The sequence below is a fragment of the Pelodiscus sinensis genome, chromosome 10, assembly GCF_052426305.1.
Source record: "Pelodiscus sinensis isolate ZL-2025 chromosome 10, ASM5242630v1, whole genome shotgun sequence".
NCBI lineage: Eukaryota > Metazoa > Chordata > Testudines > Trionychidae > Pelodiscus > Pelodiscus sinensis.
The window spans coordinates 42,404,941-42,429,343 of NC_143061.1; the positions used below are offsets into that span (position 1 = coordinate 42,404,941).

Genomic DNA, 24,403 nt, shown 5'->3' on the forward strand with positions numbered 1-24,403 from the left:
GGGAATGTTGCATGCGTTCTGGCACATATCATTGTGCACTGACCATGGACTTTGTTTTGTAATTTACTACTTGGGAAAAGAATGGTCTTGAGCATGTGGAGAAAGAAAGCCCTCTCTTTACCCACAGCCCAGAGACAACATGGCAAGACTAGCTCCCTCACACTGCCCTATCAGCCTTAAACTTGCTCTGGAAAACACAACTTCTTTGTCTGAGAGGGTTCACATTCTCATTTCATTCAGTCTTTGGCTGCTCTGCTGATCCATCTCATACAGGCTACCAAGAGCCTCCAGACTGTAACGGCCATATAATGCCAAGAATTTGGGCTTGGTTCCCTATGGAAAGTCAAATGCCCTGCCTCCTGTTACTGTGCCTTTGAACTCTCCAGGCACCACTCTGTGACACGGTTTTCATTATTACAGTGTATCACATCTGCTCTAGCGACACATCCACACTTGGCAATTCTTTATCTGGTACCTTTGTGGTCTCTTGTAATTATCATGTAGCACCAGTCCTTGATACTGGATTACTGGGACAGCCCTCAAGAATCCCTCATTTTTCCTGAGGACTCTTTCCCCTCCAGAGCCCACCATGATCTACCTAGGTGGGGAGCTACTGGGGCTAGGGCTCTCTTCAGCTTCCTCTAGTTCCCTCCTCAGAGCTCTAACCCTTTTTCAGTTATCCCTCCTCTCCAGGCAGGTCTAGCTAGGCCTTCTGTCTGCTCTCCTAGATCTCTCTCTCTTGCAACCTGTTCTCCAACTATCGCCTTGGTCAAGCCTCTGCAGAGGCTCCACCCCCTCTGATGAGGTCACTGCAGATGATTTCACCAGCCTCAGCAGTTCTTTCACACAGTGTATTGCTAGAACATCTAGTGTGAAATTCAATTACTCCTGTTGGGTAACCCGCTTGGTGGTACAGTAATTGGTACATTACAGACAGTTTGTTAATTAGTAGTTCCGTTTGAGAGACAAATAACGTGTTACAAAATAAGCTGGTTTGTAAGACAAGCAAATAATCATCCCTTTTCATTTATTACACTCTCACCAGCTCTCCCGCTAACACAATCCCTGCATTTAATCCATCACTAGAAAGTAAACTGAAAAATAAATGCAGAAGGTTAGATACCATCATGAATCTGCTAGTTGGTGTCTGCTGTATTCATCCTGCTGTATTTTGAGAATCATTTCCTAGTTATAGAGGCCAACACTAGAGTTGTGTTAAAGGAAGGATTTCCTCCCCAACGCATTGTGCAAAAAACATGTTATAGGTAGTTTCATATGGAAAAAAAATTCCCATGGGCTGTTTTTCACCATCATGCAAACAGAGTTTGTACAATGGGAAGCCAACATAGAGCAGTGCCTTATCTTTACATATGCAAACATATAGGCTACGTCTACACTACAAGCCTTTTGCAGAAGAACAAATGCAAATGGAGTACTCATTTGCATTTCCTTTTCCTTTTATGCAAAAGAGAAAGGAAGAGGAAATGTAAATGAGAGCGCACCATATGCAAATGAGCGATCAATTTGCATTTGCTCTTCTGCAAGAGGCTCGTAGGGTAGGCGTAGCCATAGTATTTATTTTTCTGTTCAGATTTCTCACTTTCCCATATCTGTGCCCATTTTCACAGTGTTATTTCCCCGTATTTTCACAGTGCAGAGTCCCTCTGCTTACTGCCCCATTTCTCATTCTTGCATTTCATTGTTAGGTTTTGTCTCAACCTCGCCTGAATGCAAAGCCAATTGTGCCAGAGTTCAAGTCACTCCATTTGACTACAGTGTTCATGTGGGTTCAAAATACGGGGAAAGAAGCCCACCCATTCTAGAATGCTTAGTCATTTCACAACAGGTACTGTAGAAGAAGGAAGAATGGGAAATCACCCATTCTGTCTGTGCCCTGAAAATGCAAGAAGAGTATGAGTTTGAGAATCACTCAACACTCCTGACCCCAGCTGAAATCAATGGGAATGGTAAGTGAACTCAGCACCCTTCAACCAGGACCCAAGTTTTATTTAAGTCAACAGAACAAGTTTAAAACAGCAAGGTATTTTTTAAGCTTCATTGTAAAGTGGCAGCTATTTTTATCCCTAGGCTGTCCATTTGATTAAACCCACAGCCATTCAGTCAAGGTTTCCAGGTTTGTACATCAAATCAAATCTAATCATCTAGGTATCAAAATTATAGTCATGTGTCAAATGCAAATCCATTCTCAACAGACATTGGGCAATAAATGACACAAAACTATTAAATCTAGTCATGAATGAAATATTATAGCTTGCCTGGCTCGTCATTTCATCTCCATAGAAGAATCAGTGGTGTGAATGCCACCAAGCCGTGCAATGACCTTTGTTTTAATTGCTTACGCGCTGGGAGGTGCAGCGGGTTGTTCAGCACTGACTGTACAATACTCCTTTGGGCACAGACATCTCATCCTTTTGAATGGCTGTTCAAAATGGAAGAAAAACTGCTGCTGGAACAGATATATTCTAGCAATAGTAAAGCACTTTGTGAGTGCTGAGGGTGGGAAATCTCATTTTACTTATCAACCTGCTGAGTTTTCTGCACTGTTCATTTATCACAATTAGTTCTGCACCAGAGAGAGGGCCTGATCCAACTCCTAATAACATCCATAGGAATTGGGTCAGCCCCTAAAAGTCTGTGATTTCAAAAAGAAGAGAAACATTTTCCTGAACTATGCAATATTTTTTCTAATCAGCCGCATTTTTTTTTCATTTTTGTGCCTCTGCTCACTCCCTCTCTGTCCAAGTCAAATGGCCGAGTTGACTATCCTGACATTAAACTAGCTTTATGTCTTCATAACCTGCTTCTCAGGGAATATAATGAGGTTAGTGTACTGTATAAACACAAGCCTCCCAAAAACCCTTGTGAGGAAGCAGAGTAGTAGTCTACCTATTATATATATTATCATGTTCTAAACTAATGTAACTAATTGGGGTGAATAAAACATGCCTGAGTCCAGAGTTAAAAGATCAAGACCAGGTAGAGGATGAAAAGCTTTCTGAATACCCTTCAAATGTTTAAAAGATACTTCCCCCAAACTAGCAGAGGAGTTACACCTCTTCCCACTTAGATTTTAAATAGAAATGAGCTTGAGTCAAAGTCTGAATCAAGGATCTTATCCAAACCCAGATTCTCACAAAGTTCAAGATTCATCCAGATTCAGTGATACATTTTTGCTTGTTAGTGAATTAGGCACAAGACCAAGCTGAGAGAGCTTTTCACCGTTAGGCATCAACTTCAAAGCTCAGAGGATTCATATCAGCTGTTCCATTTGGGCTTTTCTTTGAATATTAGATAGAAAGGAGAGCAACATTCCCTCAGTAGATCTAGATTCTGAGTACCTTATCAGAATAAACACAGGAAAACAGAGTGGCATGTTCCCTGGCATGCTACATGCAGGCTAGTTAAAGTGTATGGATGGAGACTAAACCACTGTTTCTGACTAGCACTGAGGTATTTTTGTGGACAATGAGGGGAAACTTTCTGATGCTGGTGTCTGATAACACAAAGTCCACAGAAATGTTGCACCTGTTCCTCTCACAATCCCCAATTTTATGCTGTTTCTCTCCTCCTCACCCACAAATAGCCCTAATTCACTCTCTCTTACAGTAATACAAAATTTGTTTACAAGACTGCAAAATACTCATTTAGTATTTAGCAAAAGTTCCAGTAGTAGAAAAAGCTTAAATGAATTTCCCATATGTTTAAAATACTTGAAACCTTTAAGGATGCTGTGAACGGGTTTTCTCCTGATGGAAGAAGAAACCACTTCACTTTTAATCTTGAGATATCCCTTACTTCTCTATAAAAATCATTTATACAGCATCATAACAGAGTATTTTAGAACAGCAACATATGGAAATGACTAAAGACCTTTCTCTTCCACTTTTTTTTTTAATGTGATGCATGCACATAGCCACAGCGATACAAACTGAAAGGCCTAAAATGATAAAAAAAAACTATTAAGACCTTTGCTCCCCTTTTCATTATTTAACATTTTGCTATGTCCTAGGCATGAAATTCTTTTCTTCAGCATTTCTCTTAAACTTTATACAAAGCTAAAGGGTCAAATTACAGTTCATATGGAATGCCCTTGGTCCCTTTCATGATACTCTGCAAATCCATTGGCACTGAACCCACATTGTGAGTAATCAACATTAGTTCACCTCGTGCCTTTGTAGTAATTAAAGAGACTGGGCAGAATGTTTTGAGAGCACATTTCTAAGTCACGAGCTCTAAGTGCTGCTCTATCCGCATTCTTTGACCTTCTGAAAGAGATAATTCTATTAAGAGTATTGATGCCTATTATTGTCCTCTCTGAAACTATATTGCCATAGATAAATAAGTTGCTATGTGTATTTCTTGCTCCACCAACATCCCGTGTAACCCTACAAGACCAGCAGTGAGTGAAAAAGCAGCATGGACATGGAGTTTGAGGGAAGAGAGGAGGCTGTGGGTGAAGAGGACTGTTGGGAAACAGAGAAATGTTAAATGTCACCAGTAACAGAGGTTAAAATTGCTTCTGGACATTGACACTCACGTAAAGTGGAATCCCCAGTATCTTGAGCATGGAAGCCTCTCCCATAGCTGTGTCTGTGGGGGCTAGAGGAGCCGCATTCCATCCACGAAAGTGCACCTTCTCCACCATCCGCTCTTCCTCAGAGCCCTTTACAGTTTTGCTTCACTTTTGCATCTAGGTTTAGATCCTTTCTCTCATTTCTAGTCAATTGCAGAACTTGGAGCCTTCACGGGCTTGACTTACACTCAGACCATCCAGATTAGAGAACCCATGACTGAGATTCTAGAGGTTTGGGGCCCATATGGGGCTTCTAATGGTTACTGTTAGTACTCAGTCACGCAGGCCAAACTATCAGCCCCAACTCCTCCTTGGGTACCTCTTATACCTTTGACCTCTGTGAACAAGACCAAGAAGCCCATGGATCCTTTTATTTCAGCTATACTTCATCCGGCACCAAAAGCTAATTCCATAGACGCACTGGCCTGCACACCCACATTCATGTGGGGCAGCCTTTTATCTCCAGACATGAGGAATCCATTTTTGTACTCACTCCAACACACAGCATTGACACTGCACCACAGAGCCATCATATTCCATAAAACACTTCCTGTGAAGAGAAAGCAAAAGAGAAAATCTCTATCTGCTAACTACGATGTACCTAATAAAAGGAGGAAGCACAGACTTTCCCGAAGATGATCCTCTGGGACTGTCTTCTTTGGTGTGTCCTGTAGGGATGTAAGCGACTAGTCAACTATCCAATAAGCAAAAGCGTATCAGATAGTCGACTAGACCCTCAACTAGTCACTTCCCCCCTCTTTGCTGCCTCTATTGGTTCTCCCCAGCACTGTCTCTGTGGGGGGGAAAGGGAGGCAGGGGGTAAGCAGGGACTGGGCATGAGCCGGGAGCTCACACCCAGTCCCAGATGCTGAACCTCTGCTTTTAAAATACATTAAGAACCCGCCTACTCTTAATGCATTTTAAGAGGCCCGTGTGCAGCGGGTTTAGCTCCCGAGGTGGGAGCTAATCCTGCTGCGACTTCTCTGTTTATTGACTAATCAATACAAAATCCATTGACTAGTCGATTAGTTGATTAAACTAAATTTAACATCCCAAGTGCCCAGACAGGGCAAAGGGTTCAATACTGCTAGAAGGTGCATATGTGCTTAAGGCACCTAGGAGCACCCATCTCACAAATAAAAGTGTACAGAGGTCCTGTGATGAACAGCACTTACTGGTGGTACTGCATAATGGGTTGGTAGCATCCTGTCTGCAGCATCCTCTGCCAATAGTCCCTCTGGCACTGTGGCGGTCTCCTTTCTAGCAGAATGTCACTCGGTCCTCCAGACATTGCCAATGGAGTCATCCTCCTTCCAAGGGATTAATAGACTCGCATAAAATATGTATCCAATGTTCCCCACAAAAGAAAAAGTCTTCAGCTTACATCCAAAACTCTGGGCTGCATGCCCTTGCCTCGGGGTTTACAACAGGGCTGGGGCAAGAGTCTGCCAGCAGGCTCGATCTGGCCCACCAAACTACCAGATCTTGCCCATGGCCGCCTTGCCAGAGCCTTTAGCCAGAGAACAGCTCACACTTTGAAAAGCCAGCTGTTCTACATTCCAGATGGCTGAGGAGGGAGACTTCTCATGCTGTTCCTGCCCCCCAGCAAAATCTCTTAGCTTCCATTGGCCAATCTCTATTTCCGGCCAATAGGAGCTGAGAATTTTTGCTGGGAGCAGGGGTAGTGTAGGAAGCCTTCTCTCTTCCATTTCGAACCCCTATCTCTTCCCATCCACTTCCCCCTCCCTCTCATGCCTGGAGTGGAGCCACGTGAAATGGCCTGCAGCAGACAGTCTGCCTCAGGTTTCTGCTGGCAAGGACCTCTCAGAGAGAGCCTGCCTCCCTTCCCCAACCTTCTGCCCCCCTTCACATACCCAAACCCTCTGTCCCCTTCTGCACCCATACCCCCTCCCAGATCCAGCACCCCAATCTCTGGCCCCAGATCACAATCCCCTCCTACTCTAGGTCACATCCTAAAATTCTGCAACCCAGTCCCCTGCCCTAGGTCACAACCGCCTGTTTCATCCCAACTCCCTCCCAGACCCCATTCTCCCTCCTGTACCCCAATCCCTTAACCCAAGCTCCCTTCTGCACCCAACCTCCATCCCAGACCCCAGAATTCCTTCATGAATATCCTGGAAGAGTGCAGCTCTCAACCACTTTCCAAAATCTTGATGTGGCCCCTCCATCAAAAAATAATTGCCCACCCAGATTTACAATGTCTCTAACCTCCTGGGAAAAGGGGTGTACCCTTTGCAGGTCAGGGAGCTTGGAAGGGAGCTTGGGCCCTCCCTCTCCACTGGGCTCTAGCCCAAGACCCTAGGAGCAATATCCAACACCGAGGAGTGCTTCAGGACTGTCTCTTTGGGCCACTCTCTACTACTGATCCTCCCAATCATGAGTGCAGTCAAAAGCCATTCTCTCCTTTCCCCAGTCCTATTGAAAGACTAATCCCACTGGTAGGGGCTGTGGCAGCTTTGCTTGCTGTCCCTTTCCACTGTGGGACTCCAGCTGTGCCCTTACTTAGAAGTGCTTTTTTTTTAAGTACTTCCTCTAGTTGCAGCAAGCTCTGCATATGTGGTGGAGAGGAGCCACTTGGGCTCAGAGCTTCTCCTTAGCTCCCTCCATCCCAATGTGGGGTACACATACAGTGTTCCCTATAAGCTGTGCACTTGTGCAACCATTACGGAGAGATTCAAATGCTGCCCAGCTGATTTGCAGAGTGCCAACAGCTAAGTCTTCTTTCTATTAATGGCGCACATTCACACATGCCTTGGTGCGCATAACAAAACTTATTCTGCACATGGAAAAGAGTCAAGGGAACATTGTTTATATACCCCATGATAGACCCTCAAACAGCAGCACTGTAGCAGCCCCAAGAATTTATTGCAGCAGCCCTTTGAAGAGTGACTTAGGGAATGCAATGCCTATTTTGGACAAGCTGTTCATTTGCAATAAGCTTTCAGAATAATGTTATTTTAAAGTGAGCTGAATCTCTCAACCTCACACTTTCTGTAATCTTTCCCCCCACCACCACAAGAACAACTGAAATATGCCACATACACAGAGGAATAGGAACCTTTCCTGTGGTAACACAATCCTAATTCAAAATAAAAAAAACCCTATATTTTAGACCTCTTCAAGAGATTATGTGGTTCATAGCCCCTACTCAGAAACAGTTTAAAGAGACAGAAAAAAAATTAAATAATATGGTGACAGTGAAAATGATCAGTGCAGCAACCAACAGCTTCCAAGATAAATTTTGAACACTGGGCACAGTGAAGAAAAGCAAGAATGATATTGAATTCAAAGCACACACAAGTGTACAAATATTCTCCCAAAACTTTATTTATAGAAACATATTCAAATGCAGCATTTGAAAACAAGAGAGAGAGAAAAAGATGCTAATCAAGTTAGAGAGTCTCATGTTCAGTTACATTTCCTTTGATTACTAGCACCATTAAGTCACAAACCACAAACTAAATCAGAATTATTTCTAGACATGTAAAAAACTCTGCTATTATAAAATGTAATAATCTAGTAATGAAAATCTTTTCAAACATTTGTATTAAAAATTGGATCTGAATTAACTATGCAAAAGAGATGAAAGTAGTTTAAAAATGGAATTTTCTTAGCTACTATGGTGGCTCAAGGTAAATCATCCATAAAAGCTAGTTTGTTCTTAAGTCTGTTTAAACCTGATCAAGGGAAAGTGTCTTAAAAATCAGCTTGTCACAGGCCTTTCCAAACCAAGCAGGTAAGTAAAATGTAGTGCACTAAACATACACATAACACAGTATGTACAAGACTGGTCTGATAAAATAACATCTTCCTAGATTATAAAAATACTAATCGGGCTACAAAATTTCTGAGCATTTAGTCAAGCCATCTTTCTACCTCACACAGCCACTACATCAGACTAAAACACATCGGTTTGTACCACAGCCGATGAATACAATTATGAATAGGAAAGATTCCAAAATGTTACCATTAGATTATCTGATTTACTGTTCTTATTTCCCTGTAACATTAGTATTTACTGTTGTGTCACTGTTTCTGGTGACAGTCACCGAACCTTAAACATTTCTGGATTGTTTTCAAACTATTTATGAAAGTGCTGAAAGAGCAATCCAAGAACAGAAGTTTATATCCATTCATCCAATATACTTACCTGATAGATAAGTTTTCAGAAGACTGTGTACAAAAAAGCATGCACACATTTGTGTATGCACAAATACACACACATGTATTTCTGCCAACTTGTCCCCTAACATTTCCCTGCTGGAAAAGAGAAGGATGCTTCGATCACAGGATTTCTTTAGCAAGACTGTAATACAGATGCTTGGAATTCATAAATACTTTTGATTAAGTATGCTCCTTATGTATTAAAACTATGTTGATATTATGGTGTTTATCCAAATAGACCCTGGAATACAAAGGAACCAAACCTATACTCTCACACTTTTTCAAGCAATGTCCAGTTTACAGTAGCCCACTTAATTTATCAATTAATTACTGATAATTTAGCAAGTGTGTTCATATGCATACTAAGAAAACTAGCAAATTACTTTCTACTTCAGAACATCTAGAATGTCTTTTGATGAAAATAAAACTGCTAAAATCAGTTTCAAGAAATAATTTGTACTGACATGTACAAGAGAATTTGAAAACCCAAAAGGCGAACTCCATTCCCTCCACCAATACAAACACACACACCTTATGACAATACACACATTAACACAATCCTTTTAAAATGATCTTCTGTGACATGCATCATAATAATTAGTGCTATTAAAAACTGAAAACATGTCCCTTTTGACAAAATGAACAAACTTTTCTAGAGGACACATGGGCTTGCTGGAATGCCTGTTATGCTCCCGGCAAAATGAGGTCTGGAATGTGACATCAAACCCATTATACAGGATGCGGATAAAGTGTTCTCTGGGTTTTTTCCCATCCTGCCACAACTCAAAGACTAATCTGGCTGCAAATCTTGGAAACCTGGCTTCTGTAATGCCTAAAGCACTGAGAACAGGTGACAAGGTGACATCATGAGCTGAATAAAGGACAAATAATTCTTCTTTTTTGCCTTCTGCAATGCGCTGCATCCGGTTAACAGTCTGATTAAGGAGGGGATGAACAGCCAGTAATGCATACCAGAAATAAAGTTTCTTTTCCTGTCTGTCTCTCTCATCCTCTAATTGGTGTGTCTTAATTACCTTAAAGTGATCAATGTCAATGCAGCCATTTTTAGTACAAGGGAAACTGACATTGTGGCAAAAATGGCACAACATAGAATCTATTGGGTTAGAAGCTCTTAACTGCCTAGTGGGAATGCCTACTATGTTTGCCATGTCCACATAAGTTCTCTCCAAAAAGCTGTTTTTCACCCTTAAGCTATACTGGCGGCGTTGTTCCTCTTCTAGGTAATGGTTTCTCATTGGGCAATCACAGCTTCCTGAACAAAAGATTGTGCTCCACTGATGTTTTATGTTAATTTTCTTCCAATCAAAATCTGGCAGGAAGGTATACAGAAGTGCTAGTCCACTTTGCAGGGTTCGACTTTTTCCTGTTGTCTCCAAGTAGAGATGCTTTGCTGTCCAGTCACTTGGGAGCAGTTTATGTTTCTTTATATAAATTTCCCGTAAGAGCTGTCCATTATGTAAGTGCTGCACAACACCTAGGAGAAATTAAAAAAATCCTGTTACTGAAATTCAGCTACAGATTATCGAAAATGTTTAGAACTTTGACATGTTAGGAAAATGACAACTAGCAGTTTTCTAACATGTGCACAAATTAAGTTACATTTATTTTGATTTTACCCAAGAATCAAACTTGACGTAAGCTTGGCTATTATTCAGGAAGATTTCACGAAGTACACAAATACCATTATATGTATTGTGACAGGGTCAGGTCAGAGGGTTACAAAAAAATGCTAGAAGGAAAGTAGGGCCCTGTTACCTGGGTAAACTGGCAGGGGCTGGCATAGAATGAGCAGGAACTTTCCAGAAGTAGTCTGGATAATCAGGCCAGTTAGAATACTTGGAGTTAATTAGGAGCTTTCCAGAGCAAAGGGAGTCAGGCTAATTAGACCACCTGGGGCCAAACAAGAGCCAGTTTAGACTGGTTTACAAGGGCTCTTCTTCTATCAGTTAGTTGGCATGTGAGGTGGAGGGAAGGTGACAAAGTGCTGAGAGCGAGAGGAGTTTGGGTGAGAGCTGGAGCTCCAAGGCAGGAGGAGTGTGTTGGGAGAGCAGGTACCAGAGGAAAGATACTGGGAAGGGATCATTTGGGGAAGTGGCCCAGGAGAGTAGCTGCCAGACGAGGAGCAGACCAACCCTATCTGTTGCTGCTGCCTTAGGTCTCTGGGCCAGAACCCAAGTAGTGGGTTGGCCCGAGTTCCCCCCCAATCCTACCCATACCACTACAGAGTCTGTCCATGTAAAGGGAAACCAGGACTATAGAAGGGTGTCACCCCCCCTTTAATATGGACTAGCCTGTGATAAGTATGGGACAGTAGGCGGTGAACCCTACCTAAAAAAAAAAAGAGGCCGTGAGGTGGGACACAGTGAGCCTCTGACTCTAAATGCTATTCACCAGAAGCACAAGACCCATGGGCACCGCCAGAGCTTTGCCACAGTATAAATGTACATATTTCTAAATCTGAAATGTGGGTTAGCTTGGTATACACTTCAGTGTAGCTATTTATAATAAAACAGTTCTTTCATAAATAGCATTGGACAGAGAAATTTAAAATAACTGAACAGGAAAACCAGTCTGATGATCTATAAAAAATGCTATGTGGTTTATATCACAACCCTAGAATGGTTTAGGGGAGTCTAATCCAGTGTGTGTAGAAAATCATGAACAGTGTGGAAAAATAGAATAAGGAAATGTTATTTATTCCTTCACTAACATAACACAAGAAGCTGACCCAATTCAATTTAAAGCCAGATTTAAAAGAAACAAATTTTTTTTTTCATAGTCAACCTGTGAAACTTTTTGCCAGGAGATGGTGGAAAAGCCCAAAGTATAAATTTTTGGGCTCCAAAAACGTGGTTCCAAAAACAACAAAATAAGTTGAAGGAGGATAGGGTCCATCAATGGCTACTAGCCAGACTGGGTAAGGATGGTGTCCCTAGCTTCTGTTTGCCGGAATCTGGGAATGGGCAACAGGGGATAGAGCATGATGATTGCCTCTTCTGTATATTCCTTCTGAAGCACCTGGCATAGCACCTGGCATTGGCCACTGTTGGAAGACAGGATACAGGGCTAGAAGGACTTTTGGTCTGACCCAGTAGTTCTTATATAGATCTGAAATGTATCTGCCCCTTGCTGTAACCCACTAGATCCCGTTCCCCTTCCAGAGCCCCAGGGTCCTGATGGGTCTCTCTCTTTCCATAAAAAAAACTTTAAAAACAACAAATGGTCTGGTAGCACTTTAAAAACTAACAAAACATCATGAGCTTTTGTGGGCTGTGCCCACAAAAGCTCATGATGCCATATACATGTTCTGTTAGTCTATAAAGTGCTACCAGACTATTTTTTGTTTTAAATACAGTAAAAGGATTCCAGAGCACAGAGGTGTGGCCTAGTAGTGTGTTTTTAAAAGGCAAATTAAATACATATACTGAAGTAAGAAATTTAACAGCAGCAAAAACTCACAACCACATTTCAACATCTAGGTAGGTATGACAAGGTACAACAAGGTATGACAACTATGTTATGACATCTAGGTTTATAAATGGGGAATTTTGTATTATAAATGATTTGTTCATTTTGGAGGCACCTATTTGGACAGCAAATAAAAATAAATGTACAAAAATCAGATTGGAGCTTATATACAAGAGTGCTGTACACTGACCAGAATAGATGATTCATAAAAATTAGTGAACTTGAGTGCCTGAGTCCAACATATTCTCATATAACAATGTGAACTATACACTTCACTCTATTGTAATAAAATATTGAGGACAATGTATTTGGGTGACCTATGCTGTAACACTATTTTACAAATAATATGGGACAACATGTAATGAGGAGTGAAGCAATGATAGAAACAATCCCAACTTGCTACCAATGAAAGCTACATACCACATCGCAAGGCCATCCTCTGTCTCACACATGTTATATTTGAGAGGCGAGAATATTTTAGAATCATTAAACCATCTACTGGAATTTCTTTTTAATTACGTCATCTGAAAAGCTTGGCTCCCTTCATATCAACTTAATTCAACTGTGCAGAACTCAGAGAGAGAGAAAAATAAACTCATATATTAAAAGCCTCTCATACCATCTAAAACAGCTTTTCCATTTCCATACATACAAGTCTCACAATTTGACATCTGCTGTCACAGGATCTCCCATCTCTACAGGGACTGGAAACAAACTTTGCTGGTGGAATAATTTTTTTAATATGGTTCTACCTAATACATACTAAATTCATGTCTAAATAGGACCCTAGAGCCCTGGAACCAGACTACGTTGTGTCGGAGACTAAGAAGAAGGTAAATAAACCTATTACAGGAACTTACCTGTCTGTGTGAGTTCTCCCATTTCACACAAAGAATGACTGGGATAACGAGGCAGGCTGCTGAGGGTACCATCCATTTGGGCTTCAGAGCCTTGAGACATATGCCTAACAAAAGCTTCAAGCTGAGGGTGAGATGGCTTCCTGAAGAGGTAAATGAAAAGATGAACACTCCCATAAGTGCATGCAAAAATAGCTCAGAAAAATGAAGCATTTTAATTATGTCAACTCATAATTTTATGATACGGGGGTATTTCCTATTGAGAAACCATCTGCTATTGCTCAGGGTTTACCTTTAAAAAAATCCAGCCACTTAGCTGAACACTTATATTAACGAATTGATGAGAACAAAATAATGTGCGTGAATGTCCAATGATAATATAAAGAAATGAATACAAGTTACCTTTTCCATATGATGTGGGGTGGCATTCTTCAGTTTAGTAACTTTTGTGGTTACTTGCACCAATATCATTATAAAAATATTGAGAACAATTCTGTGTGCACAGGGATTTTTTTTCCTCCACAAAGACTATTGAATTTCAACAGCATGGTCAGTAGCCACATGGCCTTAGCTTGTGATTTTTGTCAGGTCTGATAATCTAAACAGGGCTGATCAGGTCAGTATTTAGATGGGAGATCTTCAGGAAAATCTTAGGTGCTATAGTGCAGGAAGGACTCTGTTGGCAATGCAGTAATCATACATACTTTTCTGAGAGTCCATGTTACATTTCTACCCAGGTTTTTAAAAGGCACTGTGCCATTGCTGGCACTGTCTCTAAATGAGAAATACAAGCAACCTCCTAACTTCTTGCCATTAAAAACACTTTTTGTAAGAGTCAAAGAATTAACCTACATGACCTGTTCAAATTCACAGATAGTTATATTCCACCCACCTGCAAATTCATCTTCAGCTTGTGTCATGATTATGAGGGTTAGCCAGCAGCCGGGGAATTAAGGAGTTAACTACACATAACCAGGTGGAGTGTCCAGTAGGAACATAGGTGGGACTTTCAAACTGGGACAAAGTAATTTGGGAGTTTTCCTTTCTCCTTTTGTCTCTCTGGGAGAGTTCTCTGCAGCTACAGAGAGGGACAAGCATGTCTCTCTCTCTCCAAGACACCATTCTTCATTTTCTGTAAGTAGGGTAAAGTTTAGGTAGTTTCCTTAGGCTTTATTGTTTTAAGGGTTGGGTATGGGATCTGATATCTGGCAAAGTTTAAGAGATGTTTGGTTTTCTTTTTAACTAAGTTCTAGCCCATGGTGTAACTCCTCCATGAGTATATTTTGTTACCTTTCCATCTGATCCTTATGCTTGCAACAGGAATATTGTTGTAATAATAAAAGTTTTCTCTTTTCTTTTTATTAACCTGGCAGTGGTTACTTGTGTGTCCTGATTTTTATAATAGGGGTGAGATTTCCCAAATGATCTTTCCCCTAATCTCGTTATTAATATTTGGGTGGTGGCAGCAGAAGTTTTATTCCCAAAATCGAGGTTTTTAAGATTTTTGGGGAAGTTTTATACCAAAGCCTGGTAGCTAAGACTTTGGGGTACACTTGCTGGCCCCCACTTCTGCATTTATCATACCAGAGTGGGGAAGGAGCCATGACAGCTTGTACCAAACAGTATAGTGTGAGTGTAGACCACCTTGCAAGACAGCTGTCCAAAACTGTCCTTATATATACACATTACATGACCTTAAAGTTATATTTATTTTAAAAAGGTTGTACCTCCCTCAACTGGGACTCTGTGGTCCAGACCACTGATGTTCCTGGACCACAGAGCCCATGTACAGGGAGGTTGGGCTATGAGACAGGAGTGGCAGAGGGTTGGCAATTCAGCCAGGAGTCCCATTTAGGGGGAGAGAGGAGAACAGCAGGGAGTTCCGGCACCTGCGGCTGGACAATAGCAAAGGACTGGCAACAACAGCCGCAAAGCTCCGGCTCTGGCCATGGAGCTCGGGAGCTGGCAGCGGCAGCAGCAAAGCTTCGGCCCCAGCAAAGTGGAGCTCGCTGGTAGAGGCGGCAATAGTTGCGGAGCTCCAGCCCTGGAAACACCTATGGAGCTCCAGCCTAGGCAACCATGGATGGGCAGGCAGCAGAGAGGCTGGGCTGGTGCCCTAGCATGGGCCATGTTGAGAAGGACCTCCCCTGGTCTGGCAAATCCCCTTGTTTGGGACGGGTCAGGTTCCAAGGATGCCCGATGAGGGCGGTAGAATCTGTAGTAGCACTCAAAAAGCATAGCTGATATTGGGACCCTCTGTGTCAGGCAAGATACAGAAACGTAAGAAGAAATGGATCCTAGCACTCCTGAGTTGACCATTATGGAGAAGGCCAAGGCAAAAAGAGCAGTGTCATAGGAAGATTGAGAGGTAATATTCACAAAATAGTCAGTATTTCACCCAGGCAGTCAAACAGCCAAGGAACATCAAATATTCCGATAATGTCTCTCTAATCTCTGTCTAACAGAAGAATACGTGAGAGAAAGTTAGTTCATATAAATTGTCAGTGATAGTAGCAATATCTAAATTCTATATTCACAATTTAATAGAGTCATGAAAACTCCCTTTTTATGATCAAATATCACTGCAAAGATACCCTGACTTACATGCATATACTATGTATTTCATTACTAATACAATCTTGCACTTCCAAGCTTTTCATAGTGCTTTACTAACTTTATTGAAACAGTCATCAATTTCCCATTGAGACTGCTATTTTCATTTTACAGGTAGAAAAACCAAGCCACACAAAGCTTATGTGAGTTGCCCCTAGACATGCAGTCATAACATGGACAAGGATCAATATTTAAACATTATGCCAACCAATAATATTTTAGTACATAATATTAGCAGGTTTAAAAAACAAACAAAATGAAGCATTTCTTCATGCAATACACTGTCAACGTGTGGAACCGCTTGCCAGAGGATGTTGTGAAGACCAGGACTTCAACAGGATTCAGAAAATAACTCAATGAATTCATGGAAGTTAGGTCCATCAATGGCTATTAGCCAGGATGGGCAGGAATGGTGTTTCTAACCTCTGTCAGAAGCTGGGAATGGGTGACAGGGGCTGGATCACTTGTTCCACATGTTCTCTGGGGCACCTGGCATTGGCCACTGTCAGAAGACAGGGTAGCAGGCTAGATGGACTTTTGGTCTGACCCAGTTTGACCGTTCTTATATTTTTATCTCCTCAATACGTATGACTTTTCACCATCAATATAAGATATAGCTATCCATTTCTTAATATTGGTTAGAAACAATTCAACTGGCATGTTGTTTTAAAAATCTCACTGGGCTTTAAAACAGAACAGAACTTTACAAAGAAATTATTAAAGGGTTTCTAAGATCAAACCTAATAGGAACACGTCTGCAAACATTGTTTTTCTCTAAAAGTTTTCTGAACCACTAGAGGGTGCCACAACACCATTTAAAAAAGAGCATTCTGAAACATGAGAAATCTGACATCAGATATTCAAATCTTACTTATGTTTTTCCTAGATATGTGTTCCCAGGGAGCAGGTGTTTTTTGTTAATAAGAATAGATCTAGCATGAAGATACGCTAATTGCATTAGCTCTCAGATAAATCAGTTCCCAAAATTGGGTTCAAATGTCCCTTTCTTTTTTTGTCTGCAGGTTTAAAAGGCTTTTCAAAACCAGTATATTATATTTTGCTTTATAACGGAATTAGAAAAAAGTTGGTTGTACATTATTGTAACAATGTAAGTGGAAAATCTTTCAGCAGTGACAAATTGAGAGAAAAGAAGCTCGTAAGTGAAAAAAAGTTTTACAGTATTAATACATTTGAGAAGGAAAACAAATTAATTTATGAGACTTTAGGCAATTCCATGCAATTTCCAGATTTTGAATTTTTTTTTGGGTAGGTCAAATGAAGTACAATGTTAGGAAAACAGAGGCCATAAAATGTTTCCTTCATTTCTAGATCATTTTGGGTATCATGTCATTCCAAGTTTGGCTATGTACCACAGAGCTTTAATCCTTTTCTAAACTTGTACTCAACTTTTTGTAGGTTTATTTATTTGACATGTCCCAGAAATAAGAAAATAAAATTTAAAAAAATACATTTAAAGAAATTTATTTTATATTTAAACACACCGTGCCAACTGGTTTGTACAAAATCTGAAGACTAGAACATTATCATAGATATATTATTTTTTTCCAACAATAAAAAACCCTAAAAGCTTTGTGTTGTTTAAAAAATTTTACATGCATCAACTGCCACTTGTCATGTTCTATCAACAATGCTCCCTTTAATGAAATTTCTACCTCTTTTGTTAAGCTCTTCAAGCACACTACAGTAGTGAGATGAATTGCAAGAGCTGTTTTATTACTTGTTCTGCTGCTTCTACTATATCACCTGTAGTATTAGTAGATCAAAACCTTCTCTTGTGAAACTGTTAGGAATTATTTGAAGGAAGGAAAAGAAACCACAGTGCAAATAATATTTCTCAAAACATTGTTATAACTGGTACAACACAGAAGGGAGCCTTATCTATAAGACTAAGACAGAAAAACAAATGTATAATCTAATAGAAACCTTTACATATCCATGAATTACAATACACGAAAGAGATACATTAAGCTATTTAATTGTTAATTTTTTTAACATGTAAGCCATACACCCACAGAAATCAATACAAGGATTCCCTATTCTGAAAGTTAGATTTCAGAACTGAAAAGCGTTCTGTATCCTCTAATCCATTTTCAAAGAAGTGGAGAAGCAATCCAGATATAAAGGAGATTTTTTGCCGAAATGGAACATTTCAAACTAAACCGTGTTTCTGCCTTCTATCCCTATTATAAAACTCCAGTATAAAAACTAACAAGAGTAATCCAGTGGTTTCACTGTGAAAAGTTTCTATATAAGAGCAAACAGAATTTTGCAAAGTGGTATTGAAAAGCAATCCTTACAGTAGTATTTAAACTGGTAGTTGACAAATTCCTTTTTCCCAAGGATTTTTTTATTTAGATTACCAATCTTACTATTGAATCAGCCAATTTACAGATGCCGCAGGAGATGGAGTATCTAGGCAACACTGCTAAGACGGCTGGGACTGCTTCTGAGCAGGAAGCAAAGAAAATTACTTAGTTGTGTAGTTAAGCCCGGAGAGAAATTTGTAAAATTTAATTTCCATAATATTACAGAAGAATCAAAGTGCAATAAAAGGGATTCTTTGTGTAACTTGACTGACATTTATTATTATAGAAGCAGCATTAGAAACAGCAACTGGGAAAGCAGGAGTTAATATAGCAGTTATTTCAAATCAATTTCAGTCCAAAATGTATTTTTAAAATGTCAGCCAATATATGGTGAGATTCATTACTCAAAGCAGCTGTTACCATCTAACTTTATCTGATCATGGACATCTATTATCTGCTTATTAGTTGAATGAATTATGTGTATGTTTGCTTTTTAAATTATGTTATGCTGTAAAATAAAATGATTAGCTGTAACAAAATACAAGGTTTCCCTTTAACAACATCTGTTTTCTTTTTTCTTGTGACTTCTTGTTAGGGATGCACTACACAATATTGGTGTTAAATACAGATCTATATTGGGATAACAAACACATCTGCCAGTTTCATTTTCTGGCTTTCATAGGGAAGAATGTTTAAATAAAAAACAAATGCTATTTTTAAAAGTCATTAAAAGCGTTTATATTAGATCTTTTAGAATCTTTTTTAAAAACATGTATGTCAAAATTATGACACGGTTCTGCTGATGTTATACTGTTATTGCTATCCATCAAAAAAAGCATATTGTGGAGCTACATAAAAAGTAACCATATATACACCAATGCAAAAAACTGAGCTGACTAATCCTGACACGAAGCTGTCCTTGTTTCTGGGAAGTTAGGTCTACAATCAAGAGATGTTTTAGTTGATCTGAAAATAAATGAACCATAACTTCCGCATTATAGTTTAAGCTGTTAAATAGATGCCTCTGAATTCCAACACACTGGAAAATCCCCTATTTTTCTGGTATCTTTATTTAAAAAAAATCATAAACTGCAACATATACAGAACCAAGAGGAGCTATGTTGTAGAATTTGGATCTAGTTTGCCTTGAAATGTGGGTGTGACCCACATGTAACACAAGGTTTTATGTACATATATGACTTTTCCACATGCAAGAAATATGATTTATGCACAAAAGGCCATGTACAGTTCTCAGCAGGTGGGATATACATTCTATAGCAAAATCCCTTGCTTTGTAATGCTCTGGACAGCGGTTAGCTAAAAAATTTTAAATGGAGGTTTTTTCTGATTCTGATAACTCAAATCAATACATACAAATTGTTAAAGAATTATCTAGAGCTTTTGCCACTGAGAAAGATATTGTTCTTGCTATGCCAAAAGGTCTGGAAGGCCATTCAGGATCATAGCAATAAACTCGTTAACCTGGATATGTCTATTGAAAAGCCAAACATAAAAACATAACATCAACTCAAGACTTCTTAGTTAAAACAGAGAGATTAATGTGGACACTTCTTGTACCTCAGTCCTACTCTTTGAGGCTGACTCAGCAAAATAACATTGTCAGTGAACCATTTACATCTGGAACATTTTCTTCACAACCATAATATTAGACACTCTTTTTGTATAATAATTCAGATCACCTTCCGTGGCACTATTGTATTCTTGCTATAAGTTTAAAATATTTTATAATATCCTTTTATCACATAATGTGGACTAAGCTGAGCTGACTGCTTTGTTTTGTTTTTTGTCTCCCAACGACAAAACTACTTATAACAATTGCCACAGCACTATGCTCCATATTAGGAATGTCAGATATCATATAATTGATTAGTCATGTAATTGCATGAAATCTTAGCGATTACACGACTATTCGATACCCCTGAGGGTAGAGCCAGCAGCCAGTGCAATCCCGCCCCACTCCTAGGGAGCTCCCTGTTACCCTGTGCTGCTGCCTCTGTTAGTGAAGTTAAAAAAGGTAGATATTGGAAATCACAACTCATTTGAGATTAAAGTTCATGAAAACTACAAGGTCAAAACTGAGTAATAAAATGATGGAGTACAAAATTTATCAGTAAAACTGACAAAAATATTATCTTAACAAGAAAATACATGTTTTTTAATAATTTAAATGTTTGTAAATATTCATAAATGGTATTAATAATGTAGTTTTCAACTATGATTAAAGGAAATACGGTATTTTAATCATCACATCCAATTACTGTCTTCTTTTCAAAAATGTACCTTAAATGCAGCGAGAAGAAAAAGTTAAAATGAATAGTTAATCAAATAGGAAGCTGTCAATGTGACAGACTGAAGATATGTACTAGAATGTGGAAGGGTAAACTCTTCTTTTCACCTTTTTTTCTGGCAATATGCTAGATTTACAGGACAGGAATTTGTGCTCTGCAAGACATCTGTAAGCTTCAGGAGAGACTCTGTGAATGTGAGCATACCTAGGAAAAGGGATTCCTCATTACCTTGACATGTCTGTAAGAAAGTGGAACCTGCTGAAGGAATTTGGGCAAACGTCCTATACTGGGTACTGATTTGAGTTACTGAAGTCACGCCAGAGTCCAAGAGACGTGTTCCACAAGATGAGAATTGGGGAAGTTCTTTCACACTACAAATGCTGAGCATCCAAACTCAGGTCATAACATTGCTTTATTAGGTGGGATAGTGTCTGCTACAGTGTATCTTGTTTCTACTTAGCTCTCTCTCAACAGCGCCAGCTGTGCTGCCAAATACAAAGGACACACACACTATTACAGACATATCTTCTAGACCAGTGGAGCTGCACTGATGGAAGGGCAGAAGCCTTGAAGATCACAGACCAAATTTCCTAGTGAATGGAGTTGCACCCACTTATGTATGAGATGTACCCAAAACAAAGGTTCTGTTATTTAACTTATTCACATCAATACGTCACAAGCATATGCCAATTAAGCCTGCATGCTAATAAACTGGAATTTTGTTCTTTAATGGTTTTAACCCCTTCTGATTGAATATTTCTCTTCAAAATAGAATTTCTTTTAGTAAGCTGATGTTCTATATTTTTATGCTTTTGTCAGACTACCATCAGGTATCTGTTACAGAAAGAGAAAAACATGGCAAAACCATTACTGTGACCTAAAAAAATTACTATTGCTATAGACAAATTTGGATCAAAAGCATAAAAAAAATTTTCATTGCGAAAAATGTTTTGAGTTCCTTCTGGAAATTTGCACTCTGAATTGTCAAAACAGAAAAAGCGTTAATTGAAGTTACAGACAGATGAAGCCTCCAAAGCATTTCAAATCTATTTCTCTTCAATTCATCCCACATTTTATGTACATGCCACAATCCTTAATTCACAAATCCCAAGCTTAGACCTCAAAGCTATTTTACATATCTATTAAAAGTCCATCAGGCTGCAGCATAATCTGTGTAATTAATGAATTTCATCAGCAGAATACTAAAATCAAACAATGAATGGACTGAATCTGAATAGCCAAGCAGTTTAAATAAATTGAAATTTTAATTAGACACCACAGTTAACTATTCAATAGCAACAAACCTACAGTTTAAAAAAAGTGCCAATTATATATCTTAATATTCTGAGTACAAAGTTACAATTAAAAGCCAATATAAAATCATAAAGGAACTTAAGGCTAACTGGCAAAGCTACTAAACATCCTCCTGACATTGAAACAATAAGTCATCCAAAATGATGGCAGTAAAATTAAAAATGCCAGGTTGTTTTTAACCTAAGAGACCCATCTCTGCCAAATCTTGAAATGATGGCATGTGCACCTCAAGCTGTCCCTTTACTGACTGCTGTTCTCTTCTAATAGGCACAGTTTTAATTTTCAAGAGAATTAGAGGCAGAGTGTTTCAATGCTAGATAAGTTCTCAAGTTTAGTGACGACGAAAGGTGGTAGAAACAGATCTGAAAACTGACATTTATGAATCCACAAATTAACAACAGGCATGGACAAGATTCCTCAGACTGCCTTCCACCTTGCCTTGGAGGGACTGGAGGTAAGAAGACTGTATATAGCCATTAGCTCTCTGACCTGGCCCTTCTGCTGAGAATTCATCACAGTTACCAATAAGTTTGATTTTATGGGCAGTTTTCGTGATACAAACTCATTCCCAATACAATACAGACTGAGATCATAGACAGAATCAATTCACCATCCAGCAGTGATTATTTTCAGTCATCACTGACCTACAATCTGATCCACGCTAAAGAACCCTTAAGGAATCCTGCTAGCACAGAGGGACTCCCCCACAGTGTATTGATTTATACCAGTGATTTAAATCAGCACGCAGAAAACCTCGATTTAAATAATTAACTTCAATCAAGTTTTGCTTTTGTACTTAATATTTTCTTGAAGAAAGCTTTATTTGCATTGATGGGCAGCCATTAAAATGTATCGATTCACAACTTGTCAAAACCTTTACATTAAATTTGGTGTTTCTTTATACTAATGAGGAAGATATACCACTATCTACACATTCATTTGAAGTATACAGCTCAGCTAATATTTACTCAGATTTTTTAATTTTTACTTTTTTATTATGTTAGAAAATGGCAAACATGTCTTTGCCATTACAAGATCTTTACTGTTTTACTGTGATTTGTGTCAATCTGCATTTGGATGGAATTCAATTGTCTTTAAAATGCACAAAAATAGTTCATATTTTTACTACATAAAAGTGAAAAGTTACAGTAAAATATTTATTGAAACATGCTTTGCATTTAAAACTGATTTGTTAGAGGAAGTATTATCTGTAGTTCAACTGTTTTTTGTCAACTTGTCCTTCAGGATTTTAGATCTAAATCTCATTCTCTCACATCTAATTTTTATTCAGATACTGAAAGGGGGAACAAGCTTTCCTGCCTTTTCAATGACCAACTGATTTCTTAAGGTTGAATGAACTAGTCACTGAGCTGAACTAGTGGAATAAGCTGAAATGAAGAAAATACCCTTTATACATCTTTATGCAGAAAAAGCTACAGTGGGCAAAACTGGTTTCACTTCACTGAACTTTCTCAAAATCTTTGGCGCAAACATGTACCAATTGCTATTATTTTTCATTTAATTTATATGATATTAATAGATTATCATTGGTTTGGTCTTAAAGTAGATGACAATTTTCAATATTTTTTTTAATCCACTTGAGGCTCCACACAAGTGCAAGAGTCTGCCTATAGAGATCAGGCTGCAGGCTCAGTGCCTCAATTAGATTCTGAGCCTAAGGATGTTAAAGAGCAGTTATTTGGCTAATGGTGTAGTTGATACAATTTGTATCAACTACATAATTGGTCAATTATGGGGGACACTGCAGAGACGCTGCAGGGGTAATCCCCAGAGCTGGCTCGAGCCAAGACTGAGCAGTTCCAGCTCACACCAGCTCTGGACCACTGTGCCTCTGCATTTTAAATGTAGTAAGAGCTGGTGGCTCTTATTACATTGGAACCCCCGCAGACAGGGGCTGCTGCCAGAGCAGCCTCCCCTATGCTTCCCCCCCGCCCACTGCTTTGGGGGGAGGGGAGAAGTAGGTGGCACTGCAAAGAGGGTGCTGGCGGGAACTGGCTTTTAAGCTGGCTCCCCCCAGCACCAACTCCTGTTTCTTCCCACCCCTTGCTGCCTCTCATACAAAGGCAGCAAAGGGGGGGAGTGAGTAGTCAAGCACTCTACTTAACTACCGGATAAGCTTGTGCTTGACGAGTAGTTGACTACTCGCTTACATTGCTATCTGAGCCAATAGCTTTCAGGTGAAAAACACTCTCTCTTTTATTTAAGCAACTCCACTGAACTATCAAGTCCCATTAAGAGGAAGTAGGAAGTTGAAAGAAAAAAATCTTTTGACTTTTGCACATTATTTTTAAGTAAAGGCAAGGGATTGCAGATGCCATTTTTAGCCTTCCAACAACCTTGACTGCCCTTTAAAATATATAACTCAGGTCTCATATTCCTCTGTAATCCAGAGAAATAAACCAAGTCACCCAACATCATCATTTCATTTATCTTTGCAAAAGAAGCTTTCTTGTTTGTATTTCTTAAGATAGTAGATATTCTCAGAGATCAAAAGATCAGACCCTTTACAATCTCTAAGTGGATTTGAATTATACCTCTTTATTTTCCAAAGGAAATATTATCTCATTCCCTAGAGTCAGATCATTAAAAATCCTTTCTTAGCAATTAGCAAATTGCTCATGGTTCTTCTTGTTAGATAAATTAATTGCCTGCTCAGCCTAGTGACAGAGTTGTTTGGGGACATGCAAAAGATCA

The 24,403-nt window shown here is 39.3% G+C and overlaps 1 protein-coding gene across 5 annotated transcripts in view; it reads right to left on the reverse strand.

Moving 5' to 3' along the window:
- Positions 1-7,918: 7,918 nt before the first annotated feature.
- Positions 7,919-24,403, reverse strand: part of PXYLP1 (2-phosphoxylose phosphatase 1) — a 96,231-nt gene continuing 79,746 nt past the window's right edge. For all 5 annotated transcript variants that reach the window (XM_075937534.2, XM_075937535.2, XM_075937533.2 and 2 more), the window contains 2 exons: positions 13,129-13,268; positions 7,919-10,274 (listed from right to left, as the gene is read on the reverse strand). In XM_075937534.2, coding sequence (XP_075793649.2) covers positions 9,343-10,274; positions 13,129-13,268 — 1,072 coding nt within the window. In that variant the 3' untranslated portion in view covers positions 7,919-9,342. The remainder of the gene's footprint in view (positions 10,275-13,128; positions 13,269-24,403) is intronic.